We start from the raw sequence: 24,494 nt of genomic DNA on the forward strand, positions 1-24,494 counted from the left end.
AGGTACGTGCGGTGATGTGAGCCCTTCTGCCCCTATAATTATATCGAGTGGACGTTAAAATCACCTTTTCCTTTACCCTGAAGAGCACGTCCATGCTATTGCGAATCTCATGCAGTATGTAACAGCATTAAATCACATCCCTGTCTGGTGGTGAGAGGTGCTGCGAGCTCTGTGGGACACAGGGTTTAGAAGCTCAAGTGCCAGCAGATGAAGGGGGACACCCTGGCTTGGAGGGGGCTGGGCTGAGTTTTGTCATTGCCTTCAAGGGAACCAGGATTTCACAGCCCCAGAACTCTCCTGTTAGTGGCTTTGCAAAAAAAACCAACAAACCCAGATATGTTAAGAACAGACAGGTATCCTGGAAGACTTAAGAACATCGGTCTATCAGTCAGATGCCAGGACCTTGGCACATAAACATTTGTCCTGTATGAGCCCTTTGAGGAAAGCTGCAGTGTGTTACTGACGCTGTGAGTGGTGGTGGTAGCATCATTTTAAACTACTGATGAGATCACACCGGAAACCCTTTGCTAATATAAATCTGTCTACAGCTTTTCAAAACTTGTATTCCTGATGGGGACTACCGACCAAGAGAAGGAGGATGGCAGTTGTATAAATTTGAGTGACATGAGTGGAAAGAACGTAAGCCTTGCGTTTAGAATTTTCTAGCATGTTTTTGTCCGAGTTTGGTTAGTCACACTACCTCAGGAGAAGTATACTGTTGCACAACACAATAATACAGATCCTCTTACAGATTTTCTGTTGCAAGTGGAAAATTTGTACTTGCAGCCATGAAGTGGAAGATACTATTGAGGCCAGGGTACTGGTGGCACATTATTTTATGCTTTTTGTTATTTTTATTATATAATGCTGCATGGGGCCGTAGATCAAGACAGCACTTCATGACCTCTCAACTTCTGTCTGAAAGACCTAAAGCAGACTAGATAATCAAATACCAGAGATGAGACCATAAAATGTAGTGGGTGAGGGGGACCTCTTTGGTCATCAAAAGTGCTGACCCAGGAATGCTGGGCATCACTTTGATGCTCCCCTCTGCCCTTCCTCCCTCAGACTTTTACTGATCAATGTTACCTTTAAGGTTGGGGGCCATTAAGGTCTTTCAAGCCGGTATGAGAGTGTTAAAACAACAAAACGAACACAATAGCACTCCTGGTAGTAATAATTCAACTTTGGAACTGCTGAATGTCAAACTGTTGCCATGGTGTGGATCACACAACCAAACTCTGTTGTCCAAGCAGCTCATCAGCCTTTGTGCCACTGCTCCGGGTGCAGGAAGGTGCCTCGTGACCAGAGCCTGGCAGCAGGAGCCTATAGCCTCCAGCACTGGGTGAGTTCAAGTGTGTATTGATGTTAATGTGGCACTGTACTAAGCTGCACATCCACTTTCCTGGTCATGAAGAACAAATACAAAATGATGTGGTTTCAGCCCCCTTCTTGAGGGCTGAAAAATACATTGTGACATTTGAACTTGGTACTTTTTCCAAAAGTATCTTGTCTTTTTCTCCACGCAGTTCTCTGATTCGTAGGAGAGCCAAGGTCTACGTGCTGTATTTAGGAAGATAATTTCTTCTGGATGGATTGTGTCTGGTGTCCTTATTCTGAAATATTTGTGGTTGTCATTAGGGAAGTTTATGTTCTGATAGCTGTGCTTACTTAACACAGGATCTATAATAGCCCTGGCCTTCTGGGTTTACAGTTATCTTCACCAAACAAATAACCTAGATGATGCTATCCAAACAAAAGATTCAAATGCCAATTTTCTTATCCCTCATATTAATATTTAAAAATGAATCTGCAAGTTAACAACCCAAACACTCAGAAAAGATTGGAAGAACATCTCTGCAGAAATCAATTTGGATAGTGGAATTATCAGAAGAACCTTCTCTCCTTCTCTGTGCTGGGGACGTGCAAGACGAGAGAGATGTTTTACACAGTCCTGAAAGCCAAATGTCCTAAATTAGACTTAGAATTGATGAACATGCCCAAAGTGTGAGGGCTTGCAGTGGGAGCAGGGTTTCCTGGAATCCCTCTGTCCTTCTGCTTAGCACACAGTAATCTACTTCAGTAGGAAAAAAAAAGTAACATCCTCTCCTAAATACTTTTTTTGGCAGTTTTAGGCAACAGATGTTACCAGTGCAAGGGAAGATATTTTCATCATGTTATTTTGATTCACCCCCAGGTGCTGAGGAATTTTAGTACCATTCGGACTCCATTTCTGTCCTAACATGGATGTGGTTCAATCAGCCTCCACAGAAATCACGATTGCTAAGAAATCCTTCAAGAAAATACCCAGCGTCCTTCTGGGCAGCCTAGTGGAAGAACCTAAAAAAAGACATGCTGTCCCCAATCACCTGGTGGAATCAAGTAAGTTTCTGCTCTCTGACTGTTCCTCAACGTTGGAGCAATCCTAGGAGGCACTTGGCTTTTATTTTTTTTGCAGCTCAGGTAAAATTCCCATCCTGTTGCTTAAATTGTGTATTTCTGTGAGCCCAGATCACAGGAAAGGTAGTCAGGAAAGAAACAGTGGCTGTACTGGTCCTGGTTGGCCCTAGAATTTTGGGGTGGCTTGTTGAAGCCATGTCACCAAGAAATAGCCTAGCAACAGGATCATGGCTCAGCTCGGGTAGTAAATGCAGCCTGAACTTTCCATTTAAAGGGTCATGCCTGCTTAACAGGAGAAATAATCCCTTTCTCATTCATTTTTTCTATGAAATATCAGGTGCAACATAAATGTACTTGATCACGATAAGTAACAATCATCATGTGTGTTTCACCTGGTCTCCTTTTCTGCCTATTTTATTATATATTGCTGTAGAGATTTATTCAGAATTTCAGAGGAGCAAGGTTATACAGGCCGAGCCTGCTATGTTACACTATGGAGGGTACGAACTTGGAAAACATCACCAACAAATACTGGTAAGTGTCAAAGCAGGAGTCCTTTTGGGGCTCTTAAAAAGACAACAGAAGCTGAATGGACTGCCTGTAGTCATGAGGACTTTTGCTTTATGGAGTGCTCTAAGAAGCAGCAGTTAAAATCAGTGGTCCTGTGGTGACAAGACAGACGAGTACCATGCTGTGTACATCACTGTCCTTTACAGTCTCTCTTTTACCTTTCTGTTTTCTGTGTCTGTGAGCAGTGTTGGTGATCTGTGACTTGCGTGTCATGAATGAAGGATTCACGCTTCAACTCCATAAGAGACAGTTTTCAAAGTGTACTTGGATGTCACTGTGTGTCTGTGAGCACGTTCACTGATGGGAAATTCTTGAAAGCACCTCTGGGCTTCTGCCACGAGCAGTTTAAGCTGAAGAAAGAAACTCAATACATGAGTTTCATTACCTTTCCTTGTGAACAGTCTGGGTGTTTCCTTTTCTTCTCTTTGTTTGCCCTTTGTCTGCCTTCTTTATTTATGTGCGAAATGTTTTGGGGTAGACATTGGGTGATTATGGTGGACTAGGTTCTCCAGGTGTAATGAAAGTAAGCAAGGTGCAAGAGGCTTTATGGGCTGTGCTGTAACCATACAAAGGTTTGTTGCTTTGTGATCCAAAACAAAGCCATGGAATATTACATAATTTCTGTTGTCTCAGACCTCTATAAAAGTGACATCAGTAAGTTGTTTCTTTTTTTGTTCCCTCTGCGCATGAGCAAAACAGGACCAGAATTTGATTCAACAGTAGCATGGTCTTTAGTGAGACCGTGATTCCTAGGCAAGGAGTCGTGACTTGGTTCCAAAGAATAAAAATGCAGGATGCAATTTGCTTTTAAATTCAGAGCGTATTCAGAATTATTTCTGCTAAAGTAAATATTATCGCTTTCTTGTTTAATACAGCTTCTTTGCTATGAATAGTCTCAGTTGACATTCTCATTTGACCTCTTATATGGTAAAGTGTTTTGTGATTTTGATTTTCTTTTGTTCTACAGAAGCTGATAAATATTTCTGGTGATGTAATAAACCTTCACATAATGCCACCCCAGACAAAGTATTTTCAGATCAAGTACAAAAAACCAGTAAGTATCAGGAAGCCTTCACACTGCTTTTTGCATGAAGCGCTGGTTTTGTGTCATATAAGTGGCTTTTACATGCATTCTACCTTATTTTGTGTCATTTTCCAGCACCGGCTTGTCCCTGGCTTGTCATATGTGGTAACTGTTGATTTTTGTCCTGATGAGTGGCGGTATTACTATGATTGTGTCCGAATTCACTGTCAGGTGAGGATTTATTACAAAATATATTTACAGTTGTAATGAAATGAAACAACTGTTAGTACAAGATGTGATGATAATGATAAAGTAGAGGTACAGTTAATTTTCTAGAGCCACATGGATTTATTCCCAGTAGATCTTGACTGGAGTATTTTATTTTAAGCATTTAAATTTTTTCTCTCTGTAAACTTCACAGAGCTGTGGATAGAGTATCTTCCTTATTCATTGCCAGTAGATAAGTCTTGGTGCTGCGCTGATGTATTGTCATGGCTGAACAGGCTCGGAGGAGCACTAGGTAGTTGCAGAAAGTCTGGAAGGTTAGACAGGTAGAGTATCAGTATCCTGAGGTGCAACACAATGGTGATCTTGAAGATGTTTTATGCCCACTTACTGGCCAACTACTACAGAAACCTTTTCTTCCCATAACTTCTATTCGCAGCAAGAAATAAATATCCCCCCCCTTTTGTTTTTTAGGGAGAAGACACATTACTCATTCCTGTGCATGCTTATCCTGTTGCGAATGTTGTAGAATTTCCATCATTTATAAATCTGTCTGATGTGTCAGTTGGTAAAAGGTGAGTTAAAGACAGACATTTGTCCACATTTTGTGAGATGCACAAAATCTGAAAAATCTCATTTTCCTCTATTTGTACAACTTAAGGTCTTGGAAGCTTTAAGAAAGTTAGCTACGATCTGAACTGCGAAGTCATTCCATGTATGAACTGTTTCAAGTGCACATTCACAGGAGAGTAAATGCCGTACAAACTAAATATACACATAGAGGGAACTGAGGTTTCAGTTAGTCTAAATCAGTGCTGATTCACTTCATTCATCATATGGTGAAGCTATATGGCTGCTGTTCATAGTCTGCACTCCCGAGTGCCATGTCTGTTTAGTGTTAATGAGTCCTAAGCGAATGGATCTTCTTTTCAAGGTGAAGCCTTCTGGAAATGAAGGCATGAGCTGAAATATCCAGGATTTTTGTGTTCTATGAATACAAAGAAGAAATTAGAGTACAAAATACAATGATAAGCAACAGGGAAATTTTGCAATACAACAGGGATTTGGAAGAGTTCCTGAAAAAAAAACCTGATGGTTTCAATCCTAAATTTTTAAAAGTATTTTTCATCATTAGTCTGTTAAAAACTTTCCTAAAAATCAGAATCATATAATGGCTGGGGTTGGAAGAGACCTTAAAGAACATCTTGTTCCAACCCCCTGTGCCATGGGCAAGGACACCTCCCTGACCAGGTTGCTCAAAGCCCCGTCCAACCTGGCCTTGAACACTTCCAGGGAAGGGACATCCACAACTTCTCTGGGCAACCCATTCCAGGGTGTCACTGCCCTCAGAGTAAAGAATTTCTTCTTAATATCTAACCTCAATCCACCCTCGTTCCATTTGAAACCATTTCCCCTCATCCTGTCACTACACCTTCTGATCAAGAGTCTCTCCCCAGCTTTCCTGTATGCCCACTTTTAAGTCCTGGAAGGCCGCTATAAGGTCTTCCTGGAGCCTTCTCTCCTTCAGGCTGAACTGCCCCAACTCTGTCAGCCTGTCCTCACAGGGCAAGGTCTCCAGCCCCCTGATCATCTTCATGGCCTCCTCTGGACTCACTCCGACAGGTCCATGTCCATGAAAGCTCTCTGGGATACTTGGGACTATACAGAACCTCAGGAACTATGGGCTCAGTCCATAATCCTCTGAGCTCAATGGAAAAACTGCCTTTTAGTTCCATAAGTGTAGGGTAAGACCGACATTCTACCACCCAGCTTTCTCCTTCAGTACAGAAGGTCCATCAGGCAACAGGCATAATTGTTTTTAAGGCACTTTGGTTGCTGTGCAAGCTGCACTATACCTTAAAAAATAAAAATTGCCTTCCCAGTCTGCTGTTAAATCTTCTTCATGATCACATTAAGGCAGAACGAAAAGGACTTCGTTATTACTGTTTATTTGCTTAGGCATTTCAGAATGTGCTTTCAAAGGAACACAGTGTATAAGAGGCATTCTTTGCTAATCAGCAGGATAGGAGTTCAGTCAGACAGTTTACGAAAAGCAGAAATAAGACCAGGCAAATTGGTCTTGATTTGTATCATGATGTGTGGTATTACACCAATGCCTTTGTGTTTTGATTTGATGCATGAAAATAGATGCATACAAAAGTAAGTCACTTTGAAAACGTGTGCTAATGCCCCTCACACAGCCCGTGTGAGACATAGAGGGCCTTTATGAAAATCAACCACAGCATCATTATTTCTATAGTTGAAGTCCAGTCATTCTGTTATGTTGGAGTTCTCCTCACTTTTGAAGACTGCATAGTCTTTTCTTATCGTCTTCCACAAGGACCGTGGGAGAAAGAACGTTTCTGGTTCTGTACTTATTATTGGTCCACGCTGGATTGTTTGTGCTTGATAGATACTGCAGTTTGTTAGAATTTGAGGATACACATAAATGACTTGTAAAAGGTAAATTTTATAAATTTTTCTCTAACTGGATTCTGTATGGGTAGGAGAAAGTAAGTAAAAATGTAAAATCAACATTTAACTCTAATTTCCTCACTGAGTGAAAGATTTGAAATATTTTGTTATTTTGGAACGAGAAGGAATAGTTATTTTCACATTAATAAGTAACCCATCCATCTGAATAAAAATAAACGTAGTGCATGTTGTGTCTAATACAATTTTCAAGCTTGTAATTGATGAACAACTGGAGTTTCATTAACTTCTTTCTTCCTTTCTCTCTTTTCAGTAAGGAGTATGTTATCCCGTTGCAGTGCAGCTGTCCAATAGATTTTGAGTTCCACATTGATTTTATTCAGCCTCACAGAGCCTTCACTGTCCAGCCAACATCTGGTAGATTGAACTAATTTTAAATTGTATATGTTAAATCTATATTTACTAAGTGTAGTTACTTGTGACAGTGTATTTGGTGCTATACAGAAAAAGCCTTTGCCTCAGAGTATTTCCGGGTAAATGCAGGCTGATAAATGCTAGTTGTATGTAGCCTCATGGCAAATAGTCCTCTGTGGCTGGCGGATTTGTTTTGCCAATGCCCAGTTACAGACGTCTGGCAAAATATGAGAAGTCGCAAACAGTCCATCCGGCCTTTATCTTCCCTCTTTGTGCGGCCCTTGTAAAGGAGAGAGGCAGGAAGCCCGAATTCAACTCTTTGTCACACCTTCCCCCAAGGACTGTCTGGCTTCTGCCCCTGTAAAGGAGCAAAAATCTGTCTTTGTGGAAGAGGTATGCATTGTGTTACTTGATTGGAAGTAAAAGGTGGCCTCTGCCCTGTCAAACATATCCCTGTACCTTTTCCCCCTAATGCTCTGGAAGAATTTGATGGAATTGTGTCTGTTGCTTTGGGAGTGGTTACAGTGCTGGGCTCAAAACACAGCGCTGCAGGTGTTCCATGGGATGGCAGTGGGTGTTAGATTTAGTCTAGACCTCTGGGTACAGGCTTTACAGGAGGCAGAGACTTTTGTCTGTGGTGTGCTCAGCTATTTTCACGAGTAATGCTGGAGAAAGCCCTGTCTTGAGGCAGATACAACTGTTTGCAGGTCAGTTGCTGTCATTGTTATATTTGCCAGGTGCTGGCAGAAGCATGTAAGTGTCTGTGTGTTCTGACAAAAATCTGTAAGTGCGTGAGACCTGGCTGCATAATTCCCTGAGGCAATCTGGTCAATTCCATGAAAATACATAAAGATCTAAATAATAAAAACTGTCGCAAATCTGGTGCTTAGTACCATTTGTGACACTGGAATTTAAACTTTTATTATTTAGGCACTTCAATAAAAGCTACTGTTGTTCTGTATGTACGATGATACGAGTTTTCCCTGTCTTGTCAGATGGATTTTCTTTCTTCAGAGATAGTAGTTGGATTCTATCAGATGTGGGGTTCACAAACAAGAACTATGCTGCTGCCTTGTTTTGGGTCATTCTTTCAGGATAGTATTCTTTCTTTGTGCTTAAAGAAGTTCTGATGTATCAAGGAACAAAAGAAATAATATTACAATTGAGTAAAACTAGGGAAAAGTAAAATTGATCAGAAAGTTTTTGATTTGTTTTTGCATAATCATAGACAAAGTGGCTGGAACTAATTCATGTTTCCGAAGTTGGCTTAGTTCCTGGGAGAAAGGGGAACAAAAATATCCTAGAAAAAAAACATTAACCCAGTAAAAGCTAAGTCAGTCAGGAACTTTGGTAGCTAGAAACTCTGAGGTGCCGAAGGCCACTCTGAGGTCCTGAAAAGCGCTAAGAATTTTCAGCTCCTACTGAAGTCATTGTGCTCTGAGATCACACACCAAAAGAAATCCCAATGAAACTAACTGGTATTTAAAACTACAGGATCCAGAAAAATAGCCAACAGCCACTTTACAGAATTGAGAAATTAATATCTCTCATGAGCTGAATAAACTCCTTCTTGCAGAAATGCTGAGGAGTGTCAGGGCCTGTATCCTGGGATTGGACTGAATGTTTAGGGATATGAGAAGTGGTTAAAATGGTTGAGAAAATAATAGAACAGGTAATAACGAAGTAAGACCAAGTAAAGATAGGTAACACATCAAATCCAGATGATTTCCCCAATTTGGAAAAACACAGAGGAATGTGCTTATAATGCTTTGCTCATGAAAGCAGGAAATGCCAGAAACTTGAGACTGGCAGATGCAGTTGAAGAATTTCTGCATATAAACAGGCAATAATTTTCACAACAGTAGAAACTGTTACAGTCTTGCTGTCAAATCTCTGCTGTTGCAGAATATCTCCCATTACCTGGCAATGTATGGTTCTTGAAAGACACTTTGAGACCTGAAATATTTTCCAGGCCTACTGCTATCCATTCAAACATTAATACTGTTTTAAAAAAATGTAGTCCAGAATAAATTTCAGCATACATCAGTGGGCTCATGTTAGATGGACTCTTACTGTTTTTCTTCTCTAATCACAGGAATCATTCCAGGCAATGGGAAAGTGGAAGTAACTGTGAAATATTCCCCACTTGAGTATGGAACAGCACAAATGACAATGCAGTTATGGATTTCACAGTTTCACTCAAAACCCTATGTATGTGTATTCACAGGAACATCAACACCACATCTGGGTCTAATGTATGTGTGGCTGACTGATCTTTGAGTATTTTTGCCCAGTTCTAAAAAATACCTATATAATGGGATTTCATGCTTTTTGCTGTAATCATTTTAAGGATTTGTTTCTGTGGGGACTTCAAATGCACCAATGTAGTTTGACAGTTAATACATGTACCTGCTCTTTTGCATCATTTGCTCTGAATAGCCTTTTATGAAGTGAAACAATATCAAAACAAAAATGAGAAGTTACAGATCTATAAATAAATGTTGAGGAATTTCAGCTTCTGTTATGCTTGCTCTATGTTATTCTTATTGCTGAGGCCTTGCAAGATGCAGTGGGTTTTGAGCAATAAGGTCTTTTGGGCTGTACTTAATTTTTTGTGAACTCTGAGGATGAGAAAGTTTGGTTCCAGTAGTAATTTGGGAGAAAAATTTCCAGTCTCTTTCTATATCTAAAGAAGATATAAGCTGACGTACTAGACTTATATGTCATTTACAGAGTACTTGTAAGTGTAATATCTGCTCTTCTGACACCTAGAAAAGAACATTTTGACAAACAACAAAGTCGTCCAGAGAAAAAAGCTATGTCTGCAGGAAAATCCATGGTGTGGAAAAGGGACCAATTCAGCCAACCAAGATTGAGACCTATTCAAAAAATAAAGGTGTGAAGAGATAATAATCACAAGTACTTTCCTGGGCTGAAAATCTTTCTTGTTTCTGTTTCTTCCTATTCATTTATATCTTGGTAGGAAATTGAATGCCAGAACCTCAGATTCCCCACAGACTTGTCAAATCCACATGCTGTAGCTACTGTTTTGAATCAGGAACCAGGCAAATTGAAGATTAAGGACTTGAAAGAAGGTAATGTAATTATGCAGCATAAACTTGGTCTTAGCATTATTTGTACGTTTCTGATGAGGATCTCAGCTTCAGAATTGCTGAGGTGATATGATTGTAGTTTCTGTAAGAAATCTCACCTTAGCTTTGTGTATTAATGAGTTCAGTTATAATAATGGGTGAATTTCCCAATTAAAAATTCAATGTAGTTTGAGGTATGATATGACTTTCTGATATTCCTGCAGCCCTTTGCCAAGGCGATGAAGAGCTAAAAACAAGGCAGATGAAGGAAGCCGTATTTCAACTAAAAGTCAAACAAAATGTTCAGGAAGAGGAAGCAAATAATCTGAAGTGGTAAGTGTCAGTTAACCACATTAACAACACTGGCCCTTGCTTAACTAAGGCCTCCATGAATGAGGTATGCAATATCCACTACTGCGTAACGCTGCCATTTCTTTGTTTTACAGCCCAGTTGCTGTTGTTTTACTTTCATTTTTTTCTCTTCTGCCTAAGACCAGTCTTAGTAGTAATCCATAGTATTACCCAATGAATTCTGTGACTGTGTTATGGTTGCATTCAGAAAGAAAACTGCTGCAAACCTTGCTATCAGACATCCTATCTTGTGCCTTCAGGAGCAAAGGAACCTTTTGTCACGTTTTCATTAGATTGACTAAAATGTATAATGGAGGGAACAGAGTTGTGCATGTACATCAGATGGCCTAAAGTAAAACACACAGCTGTGCGTGTAAGCACACCATGGTTTCATTTGCGATCCACAGATCTGCTCTTATGCTGAATGTTATGCAACCCTAGACACCTTAGGAAAGAGGAGAATAAGTCCTTTAGCCTTCAAATAAAGCAAACTGTGCATTAAGTAAAGCGTTTTTCTTGCTTCCACTGTAAATACAGGCAGGTTCATAAAGGCAAAGATCCAGTCTCTATGGAATTTAGAAAAGACATTATTGAAAACCGACAGAGGGAAGAAGAGCAATACAAGGTAAGTCTTCACTGTTTTTTCTATAAATTTAAAATCAAATTTATACTTTCCAGATTATTCAATGTGCTGGTGAATTGTATCAAGTTCTCTACATCTTCAATTTGTCTTCATACATCAATGCAAACCTGTAGTAGCTTCTGACAAACCACTGACTTCCAAGGAGCTGGTTATGGGAGTGAAATTATTTATAGATAGGGTAGAGGCTTAATTTATACACTGAATTAGGCACTGTGAATTAGTTCGGACATCATATTTAGTACTGACAAAGGTGGAAGTGAGTGAAAATAGGATCTAAATTGTAAGATTGTTGTATTGCTGAATTAGAAGTATGTTAACTTTATTTAGAAACATTTATTTACTTACCTGTTGGCCAGAGAGGCTGTGGAGATCTCTGACTGTTTTCACAGTTGCCCCTGTGACTTTCTGGCAGAGGCATTTTTGTTGCTCATGCTGTCAGTTACTTCACCTTGAGTGTCACTAGGCCTCGCAGAGTATTTGTTATCCCTCCATCATTGGTTTGAATGGCCACTAGGTTATACAACCTGGGAATGGCTGTCCTGGAGACTGTTAACTGGTCTGCCTTCCATTGTATTAACTAAAAGTCCAGTCCATGAAAATCATGGGTATTTTGCTCTGCAAAGTAACCCCAAGGTCTTTGTTTCAAACATAATAGTATCCCGGAAATGAAACAATAGGGAAGTGGGACTGGTATGGAAGAGGCACAGTGAAAAGAAGCCCTGGTATTCATCCAGCGTGCCTGAACACTTTGAGAGGGTCTCAAAGAGGTGAAATGGTGTTAGTAGTAAATTGTTTCATGTGTGAACAGACTCAAGAGCTGGCACCACTGGAAACCATGACAGAGATGCTCACAGAACATAAGAAAGCTGCAGTGTTGTTGTCGTCTGGGAAGCTCTGTTGGGATGCTAATGTGTGGTGTTGGTTCTGTAGCCCCTCTCTGGCTGATTCTGACTGTGCAAAGCAAATTGTGTTTCATTAGGGCAGGGATCTGACTGAAGCTCAGGCCTCAAAAGACCGACTTTTACTTTGGCTTACTTGCTCAAGGGTTGCAATAGTCACTCCCTAGAAGGGAAAGAAGTCTGTGTTTTGTTGAGCACTTCCAGAATGTTACATTGTAAGGGAGTTCCACTAATTGTAAGGGAGAAGATTCAGTGGGTGCTTTGTACTAACATGATCATTCTTCCTGGTGACAAATCAGATCCAAAGAGGAGATCCTATCGTAGAACAGGAGTTTCAAAGGAACCAAGTAGAAGTTTCTTTCAGACGCGTTATCCGGCCTGTTGACCAGGTTTGTTTATATGTTATTTTCGCCTGCAATATATTATTACCACCTCCTAAGCTAAAAAAATAGACATAGATATTTGGCACTAAATATTTTCTTTCTAATATTCCCATTTCTCTGTTAGCATCTTATTTCCCATTTTGCTTTTACTACAGTAGGGCAAACACTGTGCTACATGCACGACTCATCTTCTGCTGATCCAATATGAGAGACAAGTGGAAATCTGCTGGCCTAACCTGAGATTCACATTGCTTGTTTCTGAAAGTTCTCTGAGGAGTAGCTTTCTTATGCCTAAACATAGGGTTAAGCATATCACAAGAATTAGCAACTTTTACCTGCAAGTCAGATTGACAGGAACCCTTCTGGTACTTCGATTTTTTAGTCCTTCTCTACAGTGCAATGTACTTCTTACGATCCATCTCCTAGGATTATTGGGAGCTTTGTTCAACTGATACCCTGCTACTGAAGAAACTTTGAATACTGGCAACACAAAGGATCCTTGCTACCTCCTCCTTAAGGAGCGTAACAGCTGTGGGAGTTGCTCTGTTACTATACTATTACACCTGATACAAAGTGCTGAAAATTGTTTGATGACACCTAGCATGGGGCTGCATGGAGCAGCTGCCCTCCTGTTGGGTGGTGCTGTACTCCATGGGGCTACTAGAGTCTCTTCTAGTGCCACATTCTTCTGCCACGTCGCTTTAAAGCTGGAGAAGAGAATGCATCAAGAAAGAGATTTGCTTGCGTTCGGAGAGCATTCTAACATTTGAAGGCATTAGATATAGAGACATCATCTCTGTATTAAGATCACTAGATGTGGGGAGGTTATTCTGGGGAATTATCACGCTAAGCTTACCCTAGTCTTTTGCCCTTCTGTAGGTGTGTTCTGTCGGCCATTATTGGAGACAGGACACTGGTTTCGCTGGGTTCCTGGTTTGACCCCTTGCAGCTATTCCAGCTTCACATCTGTGCAAGATGAAATGTGTATTCGGTAGAGACCTAGTCCCTTCTCTCCACTGTCTGGCTGCCCTTGTATCGCATTTACGTCATAATATGTGGTTGTCATTTGCGTGGATGCCAACCCTGCACATTATCTCTGTATTCTCCATATTGCATCTGCAAATATTTGGTGATTACCTCCCATTAAGCCCTGCAGTGAAGGCTTCTGGTTGAACGCCAATCCTGCAAACATTTTCACTTGAATTAATTTGAGTGTTTATAAATAACATAGGGTTTCAGGCCAAGGAATGGCTTGAGCTGGAGGAAATTTCTCCCTTGCCTAGTTGTAAAAGAGGTGTCTCTTTTGTCTTCTGTCCCTTTTTTAAAAAATACCATGCAGCATCCAAGTGTCCATCCCACATTCGACTTGCTCCGTAATGACCCTTGGGACAGCAGAAACAGGATGTTGAGGAAATTCCAGCAAGTGGCATACAAGGTAACGCGAACAAACAGAATGCAATGTGATGGCATGATGCCTTGGAAATAGCAAAAAAGAACGTGCAAACTAGTACGTAAGCAGTCTTCACAGCTAGCTAAGTTTTTGATAGTTTGGTAAATATCTCCCTTCTTCACCAGGAAATAAAGATCTGGAGCAAGTTTTGTACTCAGCAGTTGCTTCACCTGGTGCTTAGTATTACAATCAATACTAAACAAATGCAGATTAATTTATATTTTTTTAAAAGTAAAAAAATAATTTTGCACAAAAAAGAGAAGGTTCCAAAATGTATCTAGAGTACTGTGCCCAATTTTGGGCCTCTAGTACGAGACAGACATCAATAAGCTGGAGCAAGTTTAATATAGAGCCCTCAAGATCGTCAAGATCTGGAGCACTGACTCTCTGAGGAGACGCTTTCTCAGCCTGGGGAGGGAAAGTGGAGCGAGAAACCAGCACCTTCCAACACCTCCGAGGAGGTTACTGATGATGTCTCCAGAATTTTGCGATGGTGCGTGTTGGGAACATGGGAAACAATGGGCGTAAGTTCAAATAAGAGAGAGATAGATCGTGTATAAGGAAAGCCTTTTTCTCCATGAGGACAGTCAGTCATTGGAGCAGGTTGCCCAGAGAGGTTGTACAGTCTGCATCCTTGGATGTTTTCAAGACCAGGCCGGAAAATGCTCTGATCAACCTGGTCTGATCTTATCACTGACTTTGCTTGGAGCAGGAGCCTGGATCTTCAAAGATCCAACCTGGAAACTAAGACTTAGTTTCCAACCTGGAAACTAAGACTAATCAGTAAAATGATTTACCTCATTGGTTTTAAATATAATCTTGTATCTCCACTACTCTTTTCCAAGTAAATCTGAATGCAGCAAGCAATGTGGAAATGTCCTGCTCTCTTAGTATCCAGTTTGCATATTTTTCTCCAGTCATTCACAGTATTAGGGTCAATACAGAGGTGCTGAAATGAAATACTCTTAATAAGGAGGTGGCTAAAGGGCCCCCTCTGGTATTAAGATCCAGGACTCTGTTGTTACCCTGTGGTACCTGGCACTAGGCAAATGGCATGGTGCAGGTTGGTACTTACGGAGCCACAAGTGTTCATATGGCCCTGACCAACTCAACTGGCTGCTTATCCGTTGTTAAATCTATATATGCCAATAGATACAGCTGAAAGATTAGGACCTATGCAAAAAAGGTCTGATTAATGTGTAAGACTAAATGAAGTTTTGAACTGGTTTTGTGTCGTGTTACTGTAGAGTTGAGATCCATTCTCCATCTCTCTTTCCACATTTTCTGCCTCCTGAACTGAAAACTATAGTAAAAATTCTGAAATAGAGATGTCTGAGTGAGCTCTGTCAAATACAGTTGTAAGGTATATATATTTCTCTATCGTAAATCTCAGAGTGTTCAGCTTAATAATAAACTTCAGAATCATTCTCTCAGATTGTGATTCAGATTCGGCTAAATCGTTTACTGTGTCTGTTCCGTGGGCTAACCAGAGAAGCCAGAGGTTTGGAGGAAGGCCCTGTGTCTGGTAAGGAGTTGAAGAACAAGCTGATATTTTGGCTGTGATTTATGATAATTCAAGTTGTACTGCATTGAGTCAAGTGCTTTACATGTAAATGTAGAAATAGAGTCCTTGCAAAGGAGTCTTCCAGCAAAGAAAGTGTGACAAGGTAGAATCATAGAAGAGTTTAGGTTGGAAGCACCTTTAAAGGTCATCTCACCCAACCCCCCTGCATTGAGCAGGGACATCTTTAACTAGATCAGGTTGGTCAGAGCTCCATCCAGCCTAGCCTTGAATGTTTCCAGGGATGAGGCATCTCTGGGCAACCTGTTCCAGTGTTTCACCACTCTCATTGTAAAAAATTCTTCCTTATATCTAGTCTGAATATACCCTCTTTTAGTTTAAAACCATTACCCCTTGTCCTATTGGAACAAGCCCTACTAAAAGATAGAAATGGCTGTGGTCAAAATATGTCTATTATTTAGGAAATTTTAAAATTTACGAGATTTTTAAAAATGGGATTAACTCTTTTTTGGAGCCTTGCAGCTTATCTACTTAATAATAGTTCAGAAGTTATAGATGCTCCATCATTAGGAGTGTTCAAGTTTGGGTTGGATGGGTCTTTGAGCAACCTAGTCTACTGATAGATGTCTCCTCCTCTGGCAGGAGGATTGAAAGTAGCTGACCTTTAAAGGTCCCTTCCAACCCAAACCATTCTCTGATTCTACTCATAGGCCTGAGGAACAATGAAAGGGTAGATGTGACAATATGTGAAACAGAGAGGTTAGAGATGTGGGATAAGAGGAGCCTATCGCGTGGGGTCTGGAAGAGGGAAGGCACCTGGAGGCAAGATATCTGAACTCGGTGAAGTGGTACGGTAGGACCAAGAACGTATATGGCTAGGTGGCCAGTACTGGGTTGAGTGTTCCTCCTTACTCTTTTCCCATTGCTTTCAGGCAGTCACTTTTCTTTACAACAAAATGAAAGTGCTAGCTTAGAAAAGGCACTTGTTCTTTAACAGTCATAGAAGAAAACTGGCCTTGGATCGGAGTCATGGTTGGGTAACTGGGGACAGAAGAGAATTTGTGTCTCTTATTTCCTACTCCCTCGTACACACACAATTTGACAACTGCTGAAATACCTTTTCATATCAGGCCTTTTCCTGCTTGTGCAAGCAAGCACTTTTAATTCCCAGTATGCAAGAGTTGTAGGGGTGCCTCAAGTAGATGGTGTAATGGCAGTGTAACAGAGACCTTCCAACTTGTCTCTGTGCTGCTGAGCAGAGTGAGATAGAGGACCATGCTGGCGTTAGTAGGCTGCAATGTCCTTTTAGAAAAGGGAAAATTAGACCTGTCTTTTAGTCTTAGTATTGTGCCTGCTATCTCGTAGATGTGGCATTTAAAGCTTTTAGAAAATATTACATTTTTATATTAAAATTACTAGATACATCCTATCTTAGGAAGATGTTAAATGTATTTTGTGGTTTAATTCTATTTTTGAAACAGTGTATTAAGATATATCATAAAGTAATAATACTTACTTTCCATTCATGACAGAAAGCGAGAGTTTCAGCAAACCAGAGAAGAGTGAAGAATGCAAAGGCTATTCTTCCAGCATATCTGAAGATCGTATATTGCCTTTTGAATTCCCATTTCAGAGTTCTGATGAATTGCACCATGATTTGGTAGGTGTAGTAACTAAAATGGTGGCCAAAACTCAAGACAGAATTGTGTTGAAGACATTGGCCACAGGCCCAGTACTTCCTTTATCAAAATTTCTGAGGTTCCAACAAATCATTTGACCTCAGACTTACTAAGGGTGCTGGTGAAAAGAGTAAAAAAATCTTTGCATTCTCTTAATTGCATTCTAAAACTGTGATTTACACATTAATGTTCAGAGTTAGTTAACACCCACAATTTTACAGAAGCAAAGAAATAAATAACTGAAATGCCGAAGTCCAAGAAAGGACAGGAGAAATATCAAACAAGATGCTTCCATAATTATTTCCGTATGTTTTCAAGTAGCTGGGCTGATGGATTACTGCCATGCAAACCAAGATGCCTGCCATATCACTGGGTTTTAAACACTGTATTCTTTCAGGCACCTGATGCTCTTGGCACAGTTCCTGTTGGATCTGTAGATGTGAAAGTCAGGCACGTTCTTCCTTTTTACGACTTGAAGGTGAGTCAGTACAGCTCCCTCAGCGGTATCATGTTTCCTTCTTTCACCAGTCCAGTTAGACATTGTTTCTGCCTGGTTCAGTGATCCCAGTGTGCAGCCCAGTAGAAGTTTTGCTTTAATATGATTGTATGATTGGCATGCTTCTATTGAAAACAAATTTCACCTCTTTCCTAGAGTAACAAGCTTATAGTCGGGAGTAGTCCCCTCTCTCCAGACAGGGAGATTAATTACCTCCTCTGAAATTACTGTGTCTCAAACAACAGAGTACTTTTACAAAGGAAGATGCTGCAAGTGCAGTGGGCCGCGTAGTTTTTCCTTTGATTTTAGAGTTTTGTAAAAGTGACATTATGTAAGTGCCATTCCTTCTAGAAAGTAGTAGAAGTTGTCTGTTTATTTGGCATGCAGTTCTGCATGATTAGTTCCTTCATTCCTGCACAGGAAATGCAAACATCTTCTTGAAACATACAACATTTTCCCAACTTTGTGAGCACAGAAACATTCTTTTTCTCTTGAATCCTAAACCCTTTTCTCTCAAATTTTTGCATAGCAAAAGATCTATTATTTCTGCACCCTATCGAAGTAAAAATATTTCCTCTGGTTTAAATCAGTGCAGATTTTGGATCAATGTGGTGGATCAGGTGGTGCAACAAATCTAGAAGCTTTCTTGTAGCATCTTTTCCCCTTATTACACATTGGTTCATCTGTCAGTGTTACGGACATGACTTAACACAGCTTTTCTTCACACCACTAAGTTTAATATATTTGATCAAGAAACTGCTAAGTCCATGATCTATCATGGAAAAGGAAGAATGGAAATATTCCTTTATGCACTGATTCAGCTTGTCCTGGCGAAGCATGGCTTCTCAAAGTTTTGCTCACATACCATGTTCCAGAATAGTGATCCAAGTATCTTTTACCACAGAGATGTGCTATGTCCATGATAAAGCTGGCATGTCCCAGTCCATCTGTGAGTTAATCAGTAGGGATAATTGTAATCTCCTGCAGCACGCCTTTTTTCTTTGCACTTAGATTCCTCAGCATTTCAGCGTTATGAAGTACCAGCCGTTTTGCACACACTATGCAGCCACAAGTTACAAACCTCGAAAACTTTCCCGACCACTGAGGCAGGGAGCCCAGGTAACAGTCATCTTAAATGCAAATTGTGCTGAAGTCGCTCCTAACCCAACATTTCTGCAATTATTTGCTTGATTTTGTCTCAACATTCGATATCCAAAGGCGTACTACTCTCTGAAAATCTTTGGTGTCTCTGTTTTTCAAGGATGAGTTGATTCAAGTAGTTGCTTCTCCTGAGGGGCAGCTTAACCTGGTCTCCCAGAGGATGGATTTTCACAAACCATCCCCGGAAGAAGCAGCAGAAAGGGATATCAGCCTCTTAAACCTGGTTCCTCCCCAAGCCTTAGTCTACCCTACAGAGAGCAACCCACTTCGCATTTTTGTAAGTAGAAGTTGACTTCCACAAAGGACCTAAGATAGGAGGAAAAACATATTTGTTTCCTCAGAAGCCTGATGTAGAATTGGTGAATAATTCTCCTATTCAGATTGGTATATAAAACTATCAAGAGTTAGAGTAATCCTTAAAGGTGCAAGCCCTGGTAGGTAGGGGTGACAGAGTTCATCCTGCTGAGACAGGCACCGTTTCACTTTAAGGTGCAATTTGATCAGTTTAGGGACGGGATGATAAGGCAAAGTTGCCAGTGAGCAGAGAACCAGAGACACTTCCAGTGTCACACTCCACCGAAGGTCACCAATCCCAGGATTCCCTGGAATGTCGTGGGGTCCATTCTTTCTTGTCAATTTGATTCCCTGTTTGGATGTTAAAAGGAAAGGCATGATTTTGGTGTCTCAGTCCCTCTATAACCTCATGCTCTTGCCCAGGTAGCTGGGACAGGCACAATATTTCCTTCTAACTCAGCTAAGGGGATGTGATTCTGCCTGATCCTTAGGTAAACTGAGGAAAGGGAAGTCAAACGTTTTGCTCACATTGCACCCTGCTACCTTAGAGTTTCCAATAGTTGTCACAGCATTCCAAAAACACATTTCCAAATTATTAGGCAGAGAGATTAACAAAATCGCAGCCACATGAACGGGAGGATTTTCTGTTAATTAATTGTCATGTGGATTGTGCTGCTTGGCACCAGCTGTGGAAGATATTTCCCACAGGGTGCACCACAGCCTGGAGGTCCCCAGGGTGTCTCTGAGCAGGCAGAGGCAGCTGTGTAGCTCAGTGAAGTGCTGAGCATTGGTACGGGCAGCATCTCCAAGCCAGCACGGCACTGTACCTCGCTTGGGTGGCTCTATCTTCCAGCATTACTTGGCTACAGTGGCCCAGAGCCCAGTATGCTTGTCTGGTCATCTTGACATAACGTATATGGTATAGACTTGTCCTCACTGCATATGGCTGGGAGTCCGGCGGACTTACTGATGAGATCCCCTGTGCATCTCTTTCATCCCTCTGTCATGTCAGTGTAAGACCCGGGCACAGCCTGATCCCATGCTACACAACATTAGACTTGATTCAGAAACAGGTGCTGGTGCAGTGAAATAGATGGCAAAATGCTCACTGGCTTCCACCACAGTGAGGCCAGTTGCCATTCTCAGATTCTGAACTGTTTGGAGAATCAACAATAGATTTTTGGAGTAATCAGGCAATAGTTTCTTCCTTCCAAACTTGGAAACAACACTGAAGTTGCTGTATTCTAGACAGCAGAGAGCATGGATAAGGCAGGCAGATTATGGGTCTGTGATGAGGGGAAGAGGCAGGAAATGAAGGATCACACTGAACAGAACAGTTACAATGAGACAAAGGTGTGAATCTGGGAAGACTACATTAACCGTATGAACTGAATTTTCATCAGTTTAGTTCTTTATGGTACTCAGAATGATCCCTTCTTTATTTTTAGAACCCCACTCCAGGATTAGTTCCAGTTTTACCTCCTCTGGCCTATTCTGAAACAAATATTGAATATCATCTTTGTCCTCATCCAAAATATACCTTTACCAAGGAATGCCCCAAAGGATCCAGTATTCCAGTCACACAGAAGAAATTTCTGCATCATGAGGTATGGCCTTTTGGTTTTGTTGTATGAGTACCTGGCTTGAGTATGTTCTTACTGTAAATTTGCTCCAAGGAATCAAAAAGGAAGATGAAGAGTCATCCTAGATAGAAGTTACTTTCAAATACAAATTATGCATGCATCTAAATAGTCAGTACATGGGTCAGAATAACTTGTTCTTGTTAGGCTTGGTCTGTGTCATTTATCCCTGAATATTTCTGCTCTTTCCTTCTTTTCACTATCTGTCATATTTACATGGCCTTGCAGTGGAGGAAGAATCCTTTAAATGTGGATACTTGCAGCTCCCCAGATTAAATTTTTAGCCAAGAAGTTAAATGTTCTGTCCTACAAGCCACTCTCCCCACTGTGTTATGTGTTAGAGGTTTGATCGCTGTAGCACTTGTCATTTCAGGAAGTGATTTGTGGAGTAATGGAATGGAGAAGATTCTTGCCAGTGATATATTCCACTCTTTCTAACACTCCCACATTGACAAGTACAGCACCTAGGTAAGAAAGGGTTTGAATAGGCAGTGCCTTTGCCCTGCATCAGTTTCTGCTCTCTGGAGCTACATTGACGAATGACTAGTCCCATAGATAAAGTAGGCCTAAGGGTAGAATTAATTGCTCCTCAGAAATCCAAAACCAACAGGGAAAACCCCTCCTGACCTCTTTGAAGGGTGGGCTGAGAACCATATCACTAGAGGAAATACTGAGCCATGGATGGACCGTTCCAGTCTGGACTGTCATTAACATCTCTCCTGAATGCTTTTTGACTCAATGCCAGAAGACCCTGGGAGGTACAAACTGTCTGTCCTGCAGAAGTGTGAGTGGTGAAACCTTTAACATAGGGGCACCTGCACCCAGTGGTAGCCAATGTCTCTCAGATTCGTATTCCCTCATATCACAGCATTTTCTGATGTGCTCAGATGTTCCAGGAATATTTGAAAGTACATCATCTTCATTATAACTACAACTACTGTGAAGCTTCAAAATAGAAGCATTGAGTGCAGTTACTCTCTGGGCATCTTAAACTAATGCCATTTCTGTCACAGGGATCCTTACAGTTTAGATATGCTTCCAAGAGATGTACCACCACTGCTGCGTGACTTACCTGAGAGAGACAGGGAAAACATAATTGACCAGTAAGTTTCTCCTGTTTTATATTCACTGTGATTATGTCTTGAACACTTGTATGGGTGTGTCTAAACCTGTCCTAAGAGATCCTCAAAGGCAAAAGCACAAAGTTCCTCTTACATAAAACATACTTTGTTGTTGTTGGCTAAAAGGATAAAGCCCAATTGTTCTTCATCTTGCTAATGTTTAGTGAGACAGATGAAACGGAGTTCAAAATGATTCTTACTCCAGAGATGGTGAGAGCTGAATTTCCACAAATTGAGCAGGCACTTTCAGAAGAAGGCAAAGAGAAATCAGCAAAAGAAGAAAGGTGGGTATAATTTGAAATTAGGGAAGGGGAATGGGAAGGAATCTGAAGACAAACATCTGGTTCAGAACTATGTAGAAAATTATACTGAGGTGCTCTAGGGTCTCCATCACAAGTGTGATGCAGATCTGGTACGTTAAAACGTATCTACACTGCAAGTGCAATCTCCGAATTGGACTTGGAAAGTAGCTGTGAATGTGACACACTGGCCTGGGTGTCTTTGATTTCAGTTTTAACAATATGGTCGAGCACTTGAGGCAGTTTTCTTGCCATCACAGAGATACTCGATGTTCCTGGACCAGTGGCGTTTGCTTTTCAGTGACCCTTTTGGTTAGCTATTTGTTAATGCTCACAGAGAAATGAGCCCCTAGAATTTCCCCCAGCATGGTGCCTTTTCCTCAGGCTCTTCCTAGGAGTGGGTCACATTTGCTCTGCTGCCCCTGCTTTGCACTTCACCAGCACACGTTGTGTTTTAGGCATACAGCACAGCATGGAAAATAACTTCCATCCATAAACACAGAACTACCTGCTCCCTAAAATGTTCTAAACTGGCCACTCTAAGGGCCAAATTCTGCCTTTTGCCTTCAGTGTTGTCAAGCCTGAGTTTGCAGCTCAGCAGAGAAACCTTGAAGGAGAAGATTGAGACAAGGAGGGACAAATGGGCCTTTGATGGGGATGATGATTGCCACCGTGGTTTCAGAGCAGCACTTGCTGGAAGCAGAAGTGGATGCTCTGTGTGTAACTTGCCGGAATGTGATCCTGCAGGCAGGGTGCTAATTGGTGTATGAGCTGCAAAGTGGGGCACTGCGGCCACTATGGGTAGGATGAGTGATTGCAGAGCAGCACCGGAGAAAGTGCGGAATTCTAGACCTGTGTTCCACAAATACTTTGTGTGACGTGGATTAAGTGAGTTAATCTTTCTGTCCAGCAGTTGCCCCCTCTCTAAAGTGGTCATGATGTGCCTTAGCTGTCAGAATGTGTGTAATAGCCTGAAACTTTCAGAGCCATCAAGAGATTTCAATGTCTCATTTTCTTTAATTTTAGAGGGAAATTATTTAATTGACATTCAAATCCCGTGCCACTGTCAGCCATTAAACTTAAAGAGTGCTGCATGTTAGGAGCTTTCTGACAAAACACTTATTGCTGTATTGTGATTGCTACAGCATTGATTGAAGATAATTTGCTATGAAAACACAGGTGTCTCTGACTCAGTGTTGCCTTCTGCTTTTTATGACATTCGGCTTGTCAGAACATGGGGATTTGGGGTAGCTTGCTTCACTAAAGAGTGACCTTTTTCTCCACAGTGATACAGTGTTGGATGGTGCTTTTCCTGGGTAAGTAGTTTTATGACCATAAGGTTCTTTCTTTTAGAAGTTTTAGACATTTTCTTCAAAAATGAAAATACATTTTTATTAAATGCCTCTGGCTATTGATATTTCCTTGTTGAAAATTTCCCTATTTGTTTGGCTTTGTAAAGAGGGTAATAAAAATTCATTAGAAAGAAATGAAGTCCCAGTCCTTTCTTTTGTGCCTTGAAGGGTGTTCACGATTATCAGTGGGGTGGTGTTTCACTAGATGACAGAGAACACGTTACTCCTTTACGGCAGTTTCAGCATTTTATCCTTAAGGCAAATTAGTTTTTCATGTGGATTCTCTTGTTCTGGCCGTTACGGCATATGGCGCTTCATAGATAAAGTGTAAAACTCACTCTAGTATGTGTTTATCTGTCAGGTGGTTAGCTTTCCTAGCTGGCCAAGCCAAGAGTGAATGTTCTTTTCACAGTTTCACTCCTTTTCCAGTTCTGCATAAGTAATGGAGTACCCTCTCTGTACATTATACAAAAGAGAGAAATATGTTTGTCTATTCTTTTGTTTTTATCAGCATTCCTAGGTAGCTCCCCTGGCTATGATAAATGCGAATGACTTTTTAAACTTCTTGCAGAGACCTGCACAACCGTCCAGATGGACATTTTCAACCCCGAACCAACGAGCTCAGAGAGAAGGTTCAAAAACATGTGGAGAAAATGAAGCTGAAAGCACTTAATAGAACTCTTATTCTGGGATAAGAGTAGTTTTATGAAGTCCATGGTTTGGCACTGCTTATCCTGTTAATGTGTGAGGCCTCCTGCATCCCAGCTACATGTATTTGTATTCAGTGAGGTCAGCAACTTCTTATGCGAAGAGAATCACCAGTAGTGCCACCTCTGTCAAGGACTCTCACTGTCACCATTACTGCAGATACAAGTAATTGCTCCAGTAAGAATCCTCAGCCGTGTACTGGCTCATTTTGTTCCGGTGTGAAGGACCAGAAAACTACAGTACTACCGTGTAAATAGTTTGGTAATTAATTTACAGCGCACAGTTTTGAAATAAAATCTGAAAAGCCCTAATGACCAAATTCTTCTGATTTTGTTTTA

The 24,494-nt window shown here is 40.9% G+C and overlaps 1 protein-coding gene across 1 annotated transcript; it reads left to right on the forward strand.

The window, feature by feature from the left end:
• Nucleotides 1–2,243: 2,243 nt before the first annotated feature.
• CFAP221 (cilia and flagella associated protein 221) lies at nucleotides 2,244–24,143 on the forward strand. The gene is made up of 23 exons (XM_009872179.1): nucleotides 2,244–2,382; nucleotides 2,834–2,934; nucleotides 3,938–4,024; nucleotides 4,130–4,225; nucleotides 4,694–4,794; nucleotides 6,966–7,069; nucleotides 9,162–9,321; nucleotides 9,839–9,962; nucleotides 10,050–10,161; nucleotides 10,383–10,491; nucleotides 11,047–11,134; nucleotides 12,351–12,440; nucleotides 13,774–13,869; nucleotides 15,319–15,409; nucleotides 16,939–17,066; nucleotides 17,483–17,563; nucleotides 18,593–18,700; nucleotides 18,843–19,019; nucleotides 20,485–20,643; nucleotides 21,050–21,144; nucleotides 21,690–21,779; nucleotides 21,962–22,081; nucleotides 24,020–24,143. Exons 1-23 carry the CDS (start codon nucleotides 2,244–2,246, stop codon nucleotides 24,141–24,143), a joined length of 2,580 nt encoding a protein of 859 aa, XP_009870481.1.
• The last annotated feature ends 351 nt before the right edge of the window (nucleotides 24,144–24,494 follow it).

Source organism: Apaloderma vittatum, unplaced genomic scaffold (genome assembly GCF_000703405.1).
Source record: "Apaloderma vittatum isolate BGI_N311 unplaced genomic scaffold, ASM70340v1 scaffold18316, whole genome shotgun sequence".
In the NCBI taxonomy this organism is placed as follows: domain Eukaryota; kingdom Metazoa; phylum Chordata; class Aves; order Trogoniformes; family Trogonidae; genus Apaloderma; species Apaloderma vittatum.

What these genes read in the sequence shown, in the direction of transcription:
- CFAP221 (XM_009872179.1), top strand. Translation starts at nt 2,244, where the DNA reads ATGGATGTGGTTCAATCAGCCTCCACAGAAATCACGATTGCTAAGAAA. An exon ending in CAATCACCTGGTGGAATCAA is followed by an intron (nt 2,383 to 2,833) that starts GTAAGTTTCTGC and finishes ATATTGCTGTAG; the next exon opens with AGATTTATTCAGAATTTCAG. An exon ending in TTATCCGGCCTGTTGACCAG is followed by an intron (nt 12,441 to 13,773) that starts GTTTGTTTATAT and finishes AATACCATGCAG; the next exon opens with CATCCAAGTGTCCATCCCAC.